This window comes from Pteropus vampyrus, unplaced genomic scaffold (assembly GCF_000151845.1).
Source record: "Pteropus vampyrus isolate Shadow unplaced genomic scaffold, Pvam_2.0 Scaffold77, whole genome shotgun sequence".
Classification (NCBI taxonomy): domain Eukaryota; kingdom Metazoa; phylum Chordata; class Mammalia; order Chiroptera; family Pteropodidae; genus Pteropus; species Pteropus vampyrus.
The window spans coordinates 3,124,340-3,141,338 of record NW_011888858.1 but is presented as its reverse complement, the minus strand read 5'-3'; the positions used below and the strand labels follow the sequence as shown (position 1 = coordinate 3,141,338).

General features: G+C 35.5%; 1 protein-coding gene across 1 annotated transcript in view; it reads right to left on the bottom strand.

The window, feature by feature from the left end:
* The window catches only part of CLOCK (clock circadian regulator), a 109,030-nt gene that overhangs the window by 19,791 nt on the left and 72,240 nt on the right, over positions 1-16,999 (bottom strand). The window contains exons 11-16 of the mRNA XM_023532130.1: positions 12,728-12,841; positions 12,473-12,591; positions 7,404-7,486; positions 7,096-7,202; positions 5,660-5,807; positions 5,071-5,146 (exon numbers count right to left, since the gene is read on the bottom strand). Coding sequence (XP_023387898.1) covers positions 5,071-5,146; positions 5,660-5,807; positions 7,096-7,202; positions 7,404-7,486; positions 12,473-12,591; positions 12,728-12,841 — 647 coding nt within the window. The remainder of the gene's footprint in view (positions 1-5,070; positions 5,147-5,659; positions 5,808-7,095; positions 7,203-7,403; positions 7,487-12,472; positions 12,592-12,727; positions 12,842-16,999) is intronic.

Sequence of the window (16,999 nt, the reverse complement as noted above, 5' to 3'; positions counted from 1 at the left end):
AATGGATAAACAGAACATGGCGCATACACACAATGGGCTACAACATGGATGAACCTTGAGGGCATTATGTCAAGTGAAACAAGTCAGTCACAAGAAGACAAATACTGTATGACTTCACTTACATAAGGTACCTATAAGAGTCAAATTAATATAGTCAGAAAGTAGACTGGTGGCTACCAGGGGTTTGAGGATGGAGGGAATGGGGAGTTACTGTTTAATGGGTATGGGTATGAAGTTTCGGTTTGAGAAGACGAAAAAGTTTTGGTGGTGGATGATGGTGATGGCTAAACAACAGTGTAAATGTACTTAATGCCATTGAACAGTACATTTGAAATTGGTTAAAATGGTAAGTTTTGTTATGTACATTTTAGTATATTAAAACAAAAAAGAAAGTGAAAAAAAAAAGAAACAACAGAATAAAGACGACTTTCTAGACAAGGTACTGTAAAGCATCTCTGGAACTCAGCATCTGACTGCTCAAAATCTTCCTCTTCACTCCAATGGATAAGAGAACTTTGTCCATTGAAATTTACTACAGAATTTCAATATTCGTATGGATGATTCATCCGTTAGCCTGTCCTGGCCTCTCAGCTTTCTAGGAATTCTTCATCTCCCAATAACTTTTTCCTCTATTCCATCTCATTCAATCTCTATGCCTTGTCACTACCAGTTACTGTAGCATCTCTAAAATCACAAATTAAAACTCCACTTTAAAGTATACTTTCCTAGTCTATCTTTCCAGCTCATCTGTTCAATGTGGGTTGTTTTTTTTTTTTTTTTTGGAAACAATTATAGTCAACCTAAAATGATCACCAACCTAAAATAGACATTCAATATTAGGAAGAAACTTTACATTTTTCCAGTGGATTCACAAGCCTACTCTTCACAATTATTCCATACCTTTTCCATTGTTCTTAAATCTCTGTCTCCCTCTCTCTCAAGTGATAGCCTTGCTTTATACAGATGAGAATACCTGCCACCACCAAATATACAACTTTACCTGCTAATATACCAGACCTATTAATACACTCATCTTCTCATTCCTCCTCATTATAATAGAAGAAAGTGCCAAATACAGGGCATATCAAAGGCATTCCACATATAGCAATGAATAAGAAACATGTCTCTGTTCTTATTCCAAGCATTCTACTGGAAGGGGGAACATATGTGTATACATAGATATACACATATACATAAACAATATGATTTCAAAGTTACTCATACCATAAAGGGGGAAAAAAGGCGATATGACACAATGCCTTATCTCCTGCATTCTAAGTGCTCTTCACATCCTCTATTTTTTCTCCATCTCCTACTGGTCCCAGCTTCAGAAACCCTTCTGCCTGCTTTCAGTATCCATAATCAGCAAAATTTTCCATAGTCTTAACCTCATCTTAAACATTCCTTCACTGGCTTGCTCTAGATCTTAGATCTAAAACTTAGATCTCCCCAGAGAATGAAACTTTCCTTGTCGGTCTCCTAAGTGGTGGCTGTTTTCTCTCTCTCAACCCTCACACATCAGTCCTGGAGGTAGAACAGAAGTCCTCCTACTGTTCTACACAGAAAACTTTTCCTTCTCCTTTCTCCAAAACTCAAAGCTTTGGATCTCACATTACCACAACGCACTCACTATCTTTCATTGTTGCAGTCATCTGCTGACCTTGTAGTCACTCTTCCTTGCTAAGTACCTGAATTAAAATTCAGCTCTTGGCTCAGTATCATCCTCACTAATCTTAACTCCAAAGTTATCAATATTCACATACTCAACACCACGACTTCTCTCTTCCCTGATGCACTCCCCCGTAAAGATTTTGACTTGTATCTGTCTTTGGTCACTCTGTCATACCTTAGACTCTGTCATTAGCAATAACAATAAACCATCCATAATTTCAATTTCAAACATCCTACTTATTGACCACCATTTCCCCTATTTCCTATATGTTCTCTTTAGTATCCCAACTCCAATAATACTTCGGTGGAACCTAAAATACACTGATTTTACCACATATTCACAACCACTCTTTATATGTCTTCTCTCCCCTATTTACCCACGCCCCTGAATGCATCATCAACTCCTTTCACCACATTCTCTTGGAAAAATCCCAATACTGGTGAAACTCAATTTTAACCTAGTCTACATCTGTTCCTGCACAGCTGAACATAGCTATAGAAACACAACATGGTGACTGTTCTCTAAATTAACAACCAGGAACTTCAAGTGGGCTCTTAATCTTGCCTGCCAGAAGAACTAAAATTTTCTTGTCCATTCACTACTCTCCCAGATAGCCACTTAACACTTTCTCTTCTGTTCTCAAACCTCCAACAACTCTTCTAACCTCATTCTTAGCTGGTGACTCTGCATCCTATTTCACTGAAAAAGAGTTCTGCTACAAGCTCCCGGTACTCTATCAATTTACGTATCTGCCTCTGTACTTTTATTCTACCTTTCTTCATGTGACTATAGATCAGGGATCAGCACGCTTTCTCTGTAAGCGTAAATGAGTCAGTATTTAAGGCTTGGTGGGCCATACAGTCTCTATCACAACTATTCAACTCTGCTGTTGTAGCACAAAAGCAGCCATAGGCAAATATAAACAATTGAGTATGGCTATAGAATTTGCTTATATAACTTTCATGTGTCACAAAACATTTTCTTTTGATTTTTTTTTAATCACTTAAAAACATGTATAAAAACATACCTGTAGTTTGTGAGTGTTTCAAAACTTGGCAGAAGGCCATATCTAGCCTTCAGATCATTATTTGACAAGCCCTTCTATAGCTGAACAGTGAAGTCCAAACTGTTTGTTCACTTATGGACTAAATCCCACCTTCCCTCATCTACTCAAAAACGTTGCTTTAGCATTTCTACCTCAGTCTCTCTTATCACCAATTTTCCTCTCTCCATCAGAACATTCTCTTCAGTATTCAAATATGCTATTATTTATCCCACCTAAAAAGCTAAAACTTCTTTAAAGCTCACTTCTTCCTACTACTGCCCCATTTCTTTCTTTTTGTAGTAAAACCCCTCCCTACTCACTGTATGTAATTTCCCTTGTCCCAGAAAATTCTCTTTTAAACTCACTCTCATGAGGCTTTCACCCGTATTACTAGTCCAGCCAATCTCTTCTTACTGATCAATGAAAATATATTGTACACTTAATACTCAATTCTCAGTGCTCATCTAATTTAACCAAAGCTGAATCTGACAAAGTTGACTGTTTACTTGTCACTGACACACTTTCTTTTCTTGGCAGAATTCTAGGACAACTTAGTTTTACTGGTTTCATTCCTACCTCACTGGCTATTTTCCATTGGTCTCCTCTGTGACTGGTTCTTCCTTGTCTCCCTCACCTCTTAATGTTGGAGAGCTCCAGTGCTTAGTCTCTGGTCATCAACTCTCTCTACACCCTTTCCCTTGGTGATCACACTCAGAATCATGACTTTAGAACCCACCACACATCGAAGTTTCTTAAAAATATATCTCAAACAGACCTCCTTCCCTAAACTCCATGGTGGATCATGGTGGCAAAAGCAAACATGGTCAGAAAGCAGACATAGTTGGAGTATATTTTGGAAGTAGGGCTAGGTAAATTTACTAAGATTGGACACTAGCATTAGGGAAAAAAGAGAAGCAAGGGGTAACAATCTCTATGTATTACTTCGGTTTCTATAACGGCCCTCATTTCAAGGAACTCTAGGTTTAGGCACTTTTCTCAGAAAATTTATTTTACTAAAACATACTGGAACTTCTTCCTCTGTATATACAAAGCCTTGCTGGAAAAACTTTCACGTGACATCCTTGAGAGTAGAGAACTTGTCTGTGTTATTCATTGCTATATTCTCAGCATCTAGAGCCATGTCCAGTACTTCCGGGCACATAGAAGGTACTTAATAAGGTTTACTGAATGACTGAAAGTGACCCCCCATAATGTTCCCTGGCATGCTGTCTATTTAGCTCACTTTTTATACAGATATTTGACTCTTTTCATTCCACTTATTTTCTGCAGGTCAAAAATATCTGTGGTAGGCCACTTCTGATATGTCTCATGATGATTCCCACCTTTTAGTATTCACTCCCTTGTATACTCCCTTCCCTTGAGTGGAGGCTGGACTTAGTGATTTCTTCTAGTGCACAGAATAGATAAAAGTGACGCAATATCACTTCTGTAATTAGGTTACATAAGACTCCAAGTTTCATCTCGCTGGTTTTTCTCTCCTTGGATCTTCTTTCATACTTGCTTTGATGGAAAGAGCCATCTGGAAAGGAACTGAGGGTAGCCTCTGGCCATCAGCCAGTAAGGAATCAAAGCCCTCAGTCCAACTACCCATGAGGAACCAATCCTTCCAACAACCAAAATGAGCTTGGAAACAGATTCTGCCCCAGCTGAACCTTGACATGACTGTGGCCCCCACTGACACCCTGATTACAGCCTTGTAAAAGACCATGGGCTGACACCTTGATTGCAGCTTCATGACCAATTCTAAACCAGAAGTCCCAACTAAACTGTGCCTAGATTCTTAATCACAGAAACTATGAAATAATGAATATTATATTACATCATTATGTTTTGTTACACAGCCATAGTAACTAGTATACTACATTTCTATATGATATAATGAAAAGAAGAAAAGCCAGAGTTCAAATTCTGACTGTAAGTTCCCATCCACGTGTCTTGAGGGAAAGCTCCCCCGCACCTCCTTAAAGCCTATTTCAATATTTTCAAAGTGAGGATATTACCTACCAGATAAGGATGTATGAGGAATAAATGGCTTTTAAATTAATATAAAAAACCTACCCAGAGTCTAGTACATTGTAGGTAATTAATGGTAGTTTAAATCTGAGATCATACATGTCTCTCACTCAATTATCAAATAGCAGACCCTACAAATCTTTTTCAGAAGCAGATGAGGCTTTAACATATCAAATTTAAAATAAAAATAAACAGTAAATTTATAACCCTGTCATAAGTGAGAAAACAAAATATTTCAAAAATAATTTTCTTATACATTATTGAATCTTGTCTTTCATTGGGAAGAAATAAAATTTTTTAAAAACTATAAGATACATACTTTGTCAGCAGCTATCTCAGGAAGAGACTCTTCAATGCCAAGTTCCCGCCGTCTTTCAGCCCTAACTTCTGCATAACTACAAATGAAAAAAAAAATTTAGTGTTTGGTTGTTCACTTAAAATACTGCAGAGGTGCATGCATTCAGTTTTGCTATGTATCCTACTTGTTCATTCCATACTTATTTTCCATACACTACACAAACCTACAGCAAATGTACAGTATACTATCTTAATTCAAATTGCATTTGTTTAGGTATCTAATGTAAATGTTCTGTACCTGCACAGTTCTTGAAAGAGAAATTAAATAAAGAGTATGCTTATCTACTCCAGTTTTCCTTTTATATGACTTTACTTTGGTAGATAAAAGACAGTTACAACTTCTGCTCTAAACCATGAAGTTTATGTGAGAATTAAGTATCTATATATCTGTATTATCTTTCTATATAATGTAAGCAACTTAATAATATATTGAAACTATGTATCAAAGGGGGTGATCACTTTGTAGTTCATTAACAAGTCATGCATAAAAATTTCACTGTCATTTCATTATGGATGATTCTATAGTTCAAAAATTCTGTAAATGAATTTACCTTACTACAGTGTGAGTACAAACAATAAACTCTGGCCTTGAATTCCACTGATGATAAGTAATATAATAATGAGTCTGAAGCCAAATCCACTGTTGTCCTTTGGTCAGGAACCTATAATAACATGATTTGCCTTTCCCATATTGCATTACTAAAAAGAAAAGAGAAAAATAGTTTTGATTCATTATTAGTTATGAACCTTTTTTAACCAAAGCTATCATTTTATCTATATATACAATTCTTCTTCTGCCTTTTGAATAACATATATACCAATTATAAGAAAATGTCATTCTGTAGAGATAGTTTAAGGTCCCAAGCAATTAACTTATCCTTCCACAGTGCCCTTATAGCCAATTACTGCTGATCTTACATATTTTTCATACACAATCAATTTCCAAATACTAAAGAATAAAGTATTCACATACTGACTTCTTCCTTCTAAGATATACTGAGAGTGAGAGTAATAAGTAATCACACTGGCAGGTACAGCATCTCTGAAGCATTTAATTCTAAACCTGGACTAACCAAAATCAGAATACTCAATTGTCTGAAGTAACGGTTAAGCGCAGAACTTCCCAATACATTCCTATCATTTGGAGTGAATAATGTTTTCTTTTGTGCTGAAATGACTTTACTCTAAAAATTTTCCATATAGCTGATGGTATTATATAACATCCTTAATTTTCCTATAGAGAGGTTTATTAGACCAACCTAAGACATCATAAAAATATCTTAAATAGCTAATTAAGTTTTAGAGGATACACAAGAGGGTAGGGTAGGATTTTGGGAGGAGGAGAAGGAAAGCAAATAACACCTATCATTAAAACAAACCTGTAAGACAAGGAATGAATAGCCTGTGGTGAAGGGGTAGGTGTAGACCCTAATCTTATTGCTGCCAAGCAGTTATGGGATTGTGGGTAAATTACTTAGTCTTGCTATGTCTCAGTTTACTCATGGAGTTGATAGCATCTACTTTCTAGAACTGTGGTGATTAATAAAGGCAGGTAACATTAAGTACTCACTATGAGCTTTCTAACAGATTCTTTAAGTGTATACCTATCTCCTGGGCTGACTTACATACTTGTTAAGTCAAAATTTATAAAGTAGTATTTTGATATACTATTACAATTTTCAAAGGAATCGACTTCTCTTACTCCAGATGTAGAGTTTATACACTTCAGAACAAGGTTTATTAGATGTCATATTATAAAGCTGTACTTACTATTAGACTAAAATATGTAAAATAGGAACAAGTTTAATTTAAACTTGGTCTATGATTCCTAGTGGATTGGTTAAACATATAAAGTAAAATTTTCCAGTATATTTAAAAAAAAAAAAAAAAAGTTCTAAGTCTGTATTTTACCACCTTCTATTAATGTAATAGCTATTTACATGATTAAAAACAGTTATTATCACCAGAAAGATTAAAGTCTACTTACAGTGCTCATGACATTTTGCCAAATTTTCTAGGTCATCCACATGATAGTAATCATAGCCTGATGTTCCCAGAACTTCAAATGGCAAATATCCTATTATGGGTGGTGCCCTAAATTACATTTAAAACAATCAATATTACAACTTTATCCATAATAAGAAATACTCCAACTAAAAATTAATTAAGGGGAATCTTTATATTTTGAAAATAATGTATTTGATCTTCCTGATTAGAAAAAGTTTGTCCTTGAAATCTATTAATTTAAACAATTATATGACTACATCTTTTTATGAAATTTAAAAATGGAGTTACCTGTGATCTAGAAATAGAAATTTCCATTCTAAACTATGTCTAGATGTAAACTCTTCATTGGGTTCTTCAACAGTGCACATTTCCTACAAATAAATTAATAATTAAAATTTAGAAATACTTTAGAAGAATCCCAAATATTGTTAACCATAAAATAATTATTAGTAAGTTTCCCTAAGCACTTTTTAATGCATTTTAATTTTCTAGTACTAAAGAATGTGGCAGTAAATAAAGGTAGGCTTCTAGGGAACTACTTCTTACTCTGCACATTACTCCATTTGCTCATATGCCTACAAACCCTAACACTAAATTAAGAGCTCTCTCCTGAATTACAGTTCTGTATTTCTAACTGTTTGGATGTCCCCACACACCACAAACTCAATATGTCCTAAAATGAACTAACTGCCTTATTCCTCAGACCAGTTAAAACAATTTTCTAACTCATTAGGAAGCATACCTATGTTGTGCCATTAGTCTGGAAATCTGACATTCACTACACCCTTTGGTTTTCACCTTTCACCATCTATATGACCACTAGGCCACACCTAAGTCCTTTCAATTTCACCTTTTAAGTTTAAAAAATCTATTTGCTCCCATCTATCTTAGTGTCTTAGTTTAGACTCTACCCTGGCCATCACTGGCTCACATTACTGCCACGACATCTCCCCAAACAAGTCTCCCTCTCTCTTCAACCCATATTCTATTCTGGCCATACTAGTCTAACACTCAAATATAATTAACTGCCACAACATCTCCCCAAACAAGTCTCCCTCTCTCTTCAACCCATATTCTATTCTGGCCATAGTAGTCTAACACTCAAATATAATTATATAACTTCCCTGCTTAAAAACCTTAATGGTTCCTCATTCTGTTAGGATAAATTTTAAACTCTTCAGCATGGAAAAAAAAAAAAAAAAACATATTTCACTTCTGACCTCTGTTTACTTTTCTAATGTCATCTCCCACCATCCTCACTCCCTCCACACACAGTAATTCTAGACTCCAGTCATACTCAACATTGCATTCCAACCCGCCTGTGTTCTTGAACGACCTTCTGTAGCACAATGCAGTGGTTAAGAGTTTGGGTTTTGAAAGGAAAGAGATGAGAATCAATCCCAGTTCTACTATTTAACAGCTTTGACTTTTGACAAGTAACTTCCCTAAGCCTCAGGTTCCTTATATATAAAATGGGGATCACACTAGCATCTACCTTACAGGGTTGTTACAAGAATTAAATGAGATAATGCACATAAAATACACAACATTTAATAAGCACTTAATGTTAGCCACTGCTACTATTTCCTAAGATCAAAACAAGCAGAGCAAGACTGATTTAAGATCTAACCACTAATTCAGTTCTTTGTCCTATAATATGGTGATTCCCTAAATTGAAAATCTTAGCTTGGCTTACTTCCAGCCACTTTATCCTCATGGTTGAACTATTTCAATTTCCTACTTCCCTACTAATCATCTGCTTGTTGGGAAAGAAAATAAAAATTATTTAATTAAAATTTTAAATTGAAAAAGGTAAATTATATGCAATAAAAATCCACTTGCATATTTCAAGAGAAAATTTCAAAAACAATCTTTAAAATTATCTAAATTTTTGGCCTTTCTCCTTTAGATTGTGAACTATATAAAAAAAAAAAAGCATCCTAAAATTATGCACAAAAGGAGGGCACTGGTGAACTGCAAAAGAGATATATTTAAAAATTAATTATATAATTTAATGAGTGCCTTGATAACTTATTATTTGTTTCAAAAATAACATATGCTTTCACTTATATGTGGAACCTAATGAACAAAATAAACAAAATATAAACAGACTCATAGATACAGAGAACAAACTCATGACTGCCAGATGGGAGGGGTGTTGGGGGGTTGGGTGAAAAAGGTGAAGGGATTAAGAAGTACAAATTGGTAGTTAAAAAACAGTCATGAGGATGTGAAGTACAGCATAGGAAATACACTCAATAATATTGTAATAGATCGGCAACAAAAATAGCGTAGATGATAGAGGCTCTGTTTATCTCCCTGGCGACCAAATCAAAGTAGTGACAATAATAAGGAGCAGCAATGAGGAAAAACTGCCTGGGATCTAGATGAACAAGCCATACAACTAGGGAAAAGTACAGGATATCACCCTGCAATGGCAGAAGGTAGGACAGGGTAAGAACATGGGGCTGCCCAGTCCTGAGCAGCCAAGTGAGACAGAGGCTGTGGTAGCAGCAGCTGCAGTGGCAGAAGCCTCTTAAAGGGGCCACGGCCACAAGCAGATTTTTGCAGTGACAAACCTGCTCACTCTGAGAGCCAATGCCGATTAGGTTGCACACAGGAGGCACCAGGGACTTACATGGAGACATTGTTGGAGTGAGGGCTAAGGCGAGACTTGCTCTGTACAAAAGTACCCAGTATCGCTGTTGAGCCCTCCTCCGCGCCCAGTGCCAGACACAGCGCCACCACAGCTGGGATGTCATCAAACTGGATAACAGAGGTCACTCCGCCCAGGATTCCCTGAAACCCCGTCTCCCTCAACTCAGGGTCCCACCCAAGCAAAGTAAATCCTGAGCGAGTCAGGTGCTCCTTGCTGAGCAGCGCCTAGACTCACACTGGAGGTAGCTGGCCTCGGTTTCTGGTGTGGCCTTTTGAGGCAACTATAAGCATAGCGTCTGTGGATTGCTTGCTGAATCTTAATAGGTGGCCCCGGAGGGGCAGAGGCTTGGGCTAAATTTGGCCTGCAGCTGAACCCCTCTCAGGACTATATCACTAGACACTCTCTTCACAAATCCACACTAATAAGACCAGGAGACTTAAGAGCTTCTCTTAGTACACAGAAACAGACTCAAAAAGGCAGTCAAAATGGGAAGACAAAGAAGCAGAAACCATATGAGAGAAGAGAACAGAGATCCAGACATAATGAAGTCAAGTAATCTAACAGATGCAGAGTTCAAAACACTGGTTATAAAGATGCTCAATGATCTTTTGGGAAGTGTAGATAACTTCAACAAAGAGATCAAAAACATAAAAATGGAAATGGAAATTATAAAAGAGAACTAGTCTGAAATGAAGAACACATTATCTGAGATGAGAAGCATAATAAATGGAATAAATAAAGGAATAAATAAAGTGAATAAAGAAAAGGATCAAATGCCCTATCTAGAGTATGGGAAAGCCGAAGACACACAATCAGAATGGCAAGAAAAAAGATGCCAACACTATAAAAATAATTTAAGGAGGATATTGGACCTATTAAGGGTCAAATATTCATCTGATCAGCGCGAATGAAGAAAATCAAGATGTCGAACAGCTGTTTGAAGAAATAATGATGGAAAACTTCCTTAACTTGGTGAAGGAAATGGACATAAAACCCCAGGAAGCTCAGAGAATTCCAAAAATCAGAGATCCAAAGAGGCTCACACCAAGACACATCATAATTAAAATGCCAAAGGTTAAAACAAAGAAAGAATACTAAAAGCAGCAAGAGAAAAACAGATAATTACTTACAAGGGAACACCCATAAGACTGGCAGCTGATTTCTCAAAAGAAACTATGCAGGACAGAAGGGGTTGGCAAAAAATATTTGACAGAATGAAGATCCAGGATATACAACCAAGAATAATTTATCAAGCAAAGCTATCATTTAGAGTCGAAGGACAGATAAAGAGCTACCCAGACAAAAATAAGCTAAAGGAATTTATCACCACTAAGCCAGTATTACAGGAAATGTTGGAGGGACTTCAAGAAGAGAAAACATGTATCAAAAACAAGAATATAGGATGGTAACTACATTCTTATCAATAAGTACCTTAAATGGAAAACAATTACATGCTCCAACCTAAAGATAGAGTGGCTGGAAAGAAGAAAACAAGACCCCTACATATGAAAAGGAAGGGGATCGAAAAAGATATTGCTTCTAGAAGGTTCTTTAAGTCAGACAGAGAAAGATAAACACTGTACGATTTCACTTATATGCAGAATCTAATGAATAAAAAGAAGAAACTAATGAAAAACAGATTCACAAATACAGTGGACAATTTGGTGTTGGACAGAGGAGAGGGGAAACGGGGGGGCCGGGAGAATGGAGAGAAGTACAAATTAGTAGCTGATGGATGGTCACTGGGATGGGGAGCATGGCATAGGAAATGCAGTCAGCATTAATACATTGGCTAGGTGGAGGGTCAGGAAAGGGAGGGAGCAATGTGGGGGGTTGTTTTATGAACTATCTAGATGTCTAACCAATGTACTGTATATTTGAAAGTAATTAAAATAAATAAATTAATAATAATAATAATAATATTATAATAACTATGTCTAGTGGCAGTTTGGTACTAGACTAACGGAGGGACAACTTCATAAATTATATAAATGTCTAACCACTATGGTGTACAACTGAAACTAATACAAAATATTAAATGTCCTAGTGGTTACCAGGGGTGGGGGAAGAGGTAGATGGGGTAAAAGGGGTCAAACATTGGTCAACACATATGCAATACATATGCCTTACTGTTGAATTGTACACCTGAAACTTACTGGATTTCGTTAACCAATGTCACCATAATAAATACACATGCATTCATCACATATACAGATAAATATGGCAAAATGTTAATAACTACTGAATCTGAGAGGCAGATTTAGGCATTCATTATATTATTCTCTCAACTTTTCTGAATGTTTCAAATTCGAAGAGGAGAATATATATACTTTTGCTGGTATGATTACAAAATATCTCTGGAGGATACATAAGAAACTAAAAATACTATTTGTCCTTGGGAAGAAACTGGACAGAGGAAGGAGGAAGATTTTTACTCTAAGCCCTTTGGCACCTTTTTATTTTTGTATCGTATAAATGTGTTACTTACTAAAACATATTAAAATTGCTGTATTTTTTTTTAAATGTCAACTCCAATTAAAAAATTTTTTTAAATCATGATAGTATGTATTTAAAGACGCATGGCCATCACTCCCTTTAATGTCTGCAAGAAGTTTGTTATTCTGGAAACAACCAGAAAATTACATAAAGAACGTTCTCATAATAAATCCCCCTTAGGAAAAAAAAATTAGAAACATACCTTAATGAACTGAGGTGTAGCTAACCTGACAGTAGCTACAAAACAAACTCTGTCTTCGTAAGAAGGCCTGTGTGTGCGTTGTATAGTTCCTTCAAAACCATTGTGTGTTGAAGTGGATACTAAAACAACAAGGAAACATGTATTATCAGTTACTCCAGTAAAATCTAGTTTTTATTGATGTTCAACATCTATGTCTTTAACAGCTTAAAAGAATGCCAGGTTAAAACATATTGTAAGAGAAGCATTTTAACTCACCATTGTTTAAAGATTTGAAATTCCCTATAAATTTCACATATTCATAGGTAGACGGCTCCTTTGGGTCTATTGTTCCTCGAAGCATATGACAACAGAATTCTAACTGGTTTTTTGCTGAAATGAGAAAAAAATATGATATATTCGTGATTTATCATGAGTAATATATCACATGAAATAAGATTATAAAAGCCTTGTAAGTTTACAATCATTATTTTCTCCCACAGAAGTCCTCAATGACACTTTATTTAGTCCATAATAGCAGAATACCTCTAGGAGTTGATCTCATCTTGGCCTTAATAGAGAAAACAGATCTTCTTATACAAGCAACTCCATGTTTCCCCATTTGTATCTGTCCTTCCTTCTCATTCTTCACTCTAATTTCAAAGAAAGGTTCTGCTTCCCATTCTAAAGTTAATGCTTCTAATTTGCACTAAACAGCCTTTCCTATCTTCTCTAGGATCAGGGACACAACATTTATTTATTCCTTTAGCATCCAAACCTCCTCTTCCTTATGTCCTTATTTCCTTTTACATTTGCTCAGGTCTTCCCATTTCAAACAAATAAAGGGTTTTTCATGTTACTCTTTTTAATACCATAGACTATATCTTCCTTTTCATTACATGCTCTAGTTTCCATATACTCATTTCCCTTAACTTTGTATATTGTGACTTTCGTCTTCATACCTCTATAGAAATTGTTCCTTTAAACATCACCAACATTTGTTTGCACAGTAGTCCCCCCTTATCCACAGGAGATAATGTTCCAAAACCCCCGTGGAAGCCTGAAACCGGAGACAGTACCAAACCCTATATATACTGTGTTTTTTTCCAGTACATATATACATACCTATAAGGTATAATTTACAAATTAGGCATAATAAGAGATTAACAACTACTAATAAAAGAATGATTATGGCATACCTTATTTTATTATGCTTTGCCTTATTGTGCTTCACGGACTTGAGTTTTTTACAAACTGAAGGTAAGCCTTACCACCAGCAAAAAGATTAAAACTCACTTTATTGTGATACTCGCTTTACTGTAATACTCAACCATTTTATTGCGGTGGTCTGGAACCGAACTCTCAATATCTCCAAAGTATGCCTGTATAACAATATACTGTAAGAAAAGTTATGTGAACGTGGTCTCTCTCTCTCTCTCAAAATACCTTATCACACTGTATGTACAGAGCAGATAGATACACTGGACAAACACGATTCACATACTAGGTGTGAAAGAGGAGGACAGGCCAGATTTCATTACACTATTCAGAATGGCATGCAATTTAAAACTTATGAATTATTTCTGAAATTTTCCATTTAGTTTTTTTGAAACTAAGGATAAGGAGGTACTACAGTATTGTTAACTTAAGTGGGCTTTCCTCATTGTTCATAATGAGGAAATTCATATTTCTCAAAATTCATACTTCTCCATTCCTATAGCATGAAACTTACCTTCCTACCTTATTGAATATTTTTATCTCTTCTGCCAATCGGTCTTCAAACTATGGGCATTCACAAAAGTTCTTCTGATCCTGATCTTCTAGTCTTTATAAATTTATCAGTATTTCTTAAACTTACTCCTAAATCTCTCTCCAACTCTAACATTTTATGTAAGACAAAAGTCTCAGATCACTGTTTGTTTTCAGGACACTTCTAACTTGATTGTCCCATCAGTAACTCAAACTCAAAATATTTCCAAGTGAATTTATCCCTCTTTCTTAGTGAGCCCGCTGTCCTTCCCCTTTCTCCCATGTGTGCCTAACTGCCAAGATAGAAACCATATCAACTGGGTCTCGTCTCTTATCACAAGCCCCCAAACTAATCAGTCACCAGCACATGCTATTTATTCCACCAAGGACGCTCTCATAAGGCATTTTTTCCAACTGAGTATCCGGTATCACCAATTTAGATGCAAATTACCTTGCATCTAGGTTAACTGCAAAGATGTATTCTACATACCGCCACACTAGGAGTCAACTTTCCTTACTACTCTTAGACTAATGTTACTTTCATCATTATCATTTCAACATTCAAGGACTAGGAACGCCTTTCTTCACTCACAGCACTGAACTCATACACTTTTCTGTTATTATCGTGAATGACTTTATATCATGTAAGTTAACAGGTTTAAAATCTACCTTCTTTCTAAAACCTTCTCCACTAATGATCCCTAGCCACTTGGTCACCTGTGCCTAACACCAAGTCCTATTGAGTTTATCTACTCAACACTCACCTACATGTTTTCCTCTCCATACTTACGTCTATTGCTAGAATTATATAGTATTCACTTCTATCTCTAGCCTGGTCCTTTTCAAAATTGACAATCTAAGAGATTTTTTTTTCAGGTCAGTAAACCACCCTTTCACTGGTTCCTTACTATGTAAAAACTAAAACTCAAACTCCTTAGGATGAAATATTAGGCCCTGTTTCCTTCTCATACTACCTGTACCACCTCACCTTCATTATGGCTCAAATGACTTACATGCAGAAGCCTGAATTTCCTAAGCAATTTCCCCTCTGTTTTAAATTATGTTTACTCCTTTGGCATGACACATGTTTTTTCTGGGGTAATAATATTTTGTCTATCAGCTGTTTATCAGAGGGTCAGCATATCATTTAATTAAGGCTTTTCTGTATCAAAAAGTACTGCTGTAATTCTCACCTTTGATCTTGAAAGCAGAAGTCTAAAGTCTTTCTGCCAGAAGCTTTCATTCAGTTCTCCAGCCAATTCTGCCCTTAGAAGGTCTCTAAAGAGTATTCCTTCTCTCTTTTGTCTACCTTTTGCTATGTCCCAGGGTTCCACCTTCCTAATTTTTCTTTCCCTGCTCTATATATTCACCTTACGCAATGTCATACAATCCATGACTTCAAATGCTACTTATAGGCATGTAACCGATCTCTACATCATTATATCCAGCCCAAATCTTTCTCCCTAGGTGAAAGACTAGAGTGTTCTATGGGAAATGTCATAAGAATCTGATTTTTAAACATTATAAATAGGCTTTAAATCGAATCTCCTGATCTCTAGCTCTTCTCAACTCCTTCTGACAGGCTATCCATTTTTTTTTTTTTAATTTTTATTTTTCAGAGCTGATATTCAATTTTGAGTTATCCATTCTTATCAAGAGATACATTCACACATACTTATACATATATATGTATATATGTGTGTGCATTTGTGTATGTATCTCAATTCTTGGACAGTCAGCGTTTTAGAGAATTTGAGGGTTCAAAATACAAAGAACTTTTCAGATGACTAATTTATTAAAGAAAATATCTAATAATTAATGGCCAGATATAGTCTTGTAATTTCAGATTTTACACAGATAATTCAGTGAAGAAAATGAGGTATTCTGGTCAAATTAATTTTTCCAATGAATCTGGGAGAAATATCTGATTATAACATAATATTTCATCTTCTTGAAGGCAGAAACTATTTTTCACTATTTTTGGCACTTCTATAATATAGCACAAGTGCCTGGGACAATCAACACATCCAATAAATGATTGTTTAATTCAGTTTAATTAATAAAAAAAACAATTTCTTTTATTTATAACAATTCTTAAAAATATAGAAGTTATTTTTTCCCACTGCTTCAGTGTCCAATTGTTAGAGTGAAAGTGAGAATGTTTCATTTTCTCTCATTATACAAAATTTTATTTAATAAAAATGTTGCAAAGTTCCATTTTTATGTAAATGGTATAATTAAAGAGATGGGATTTCAATATACTCTGGAATAGAGTCCAGACTTTTAATAAGGTCATAATTCTATTATCTATATTTAAATCTAAAAAGGTTCAAATAAAGCATATGATGCTATGTGTTAATTTAGTTACATATGTCTGTCACAAACTTACAAAAGTAATGTATAACACAACCAAGTACATTTAGTTTTTTGCTTAACAGCTGCTACTTACACTTTAAATATTCGGGGGTTAATGAGTCTCTTTCCAGCAGATGGGTGGAGAGTATTTTATAAACCTCTGAATGTTCCCCCTCTGGGATAAAATTAAAGATACTTTGATCCACAAGATCGGACTGAAAAAGAAATTCAAGAAAATAATTTTAGTGATTCAAGAGACATGTATTTTAAAAGTATATAATTACTCTTAAAACATCAGATGAGCATATGACCAACTTTTGATAATTGTAAAAGCTGACAAATGTCAAGCTACAGAGCACAACTCAAAAAACAAGAGTAAGAAGGTGGACAATGGTTAACATGACCTCCATGCCTCTGACACTAGTCTCTTTAAATCCATGATCCAGA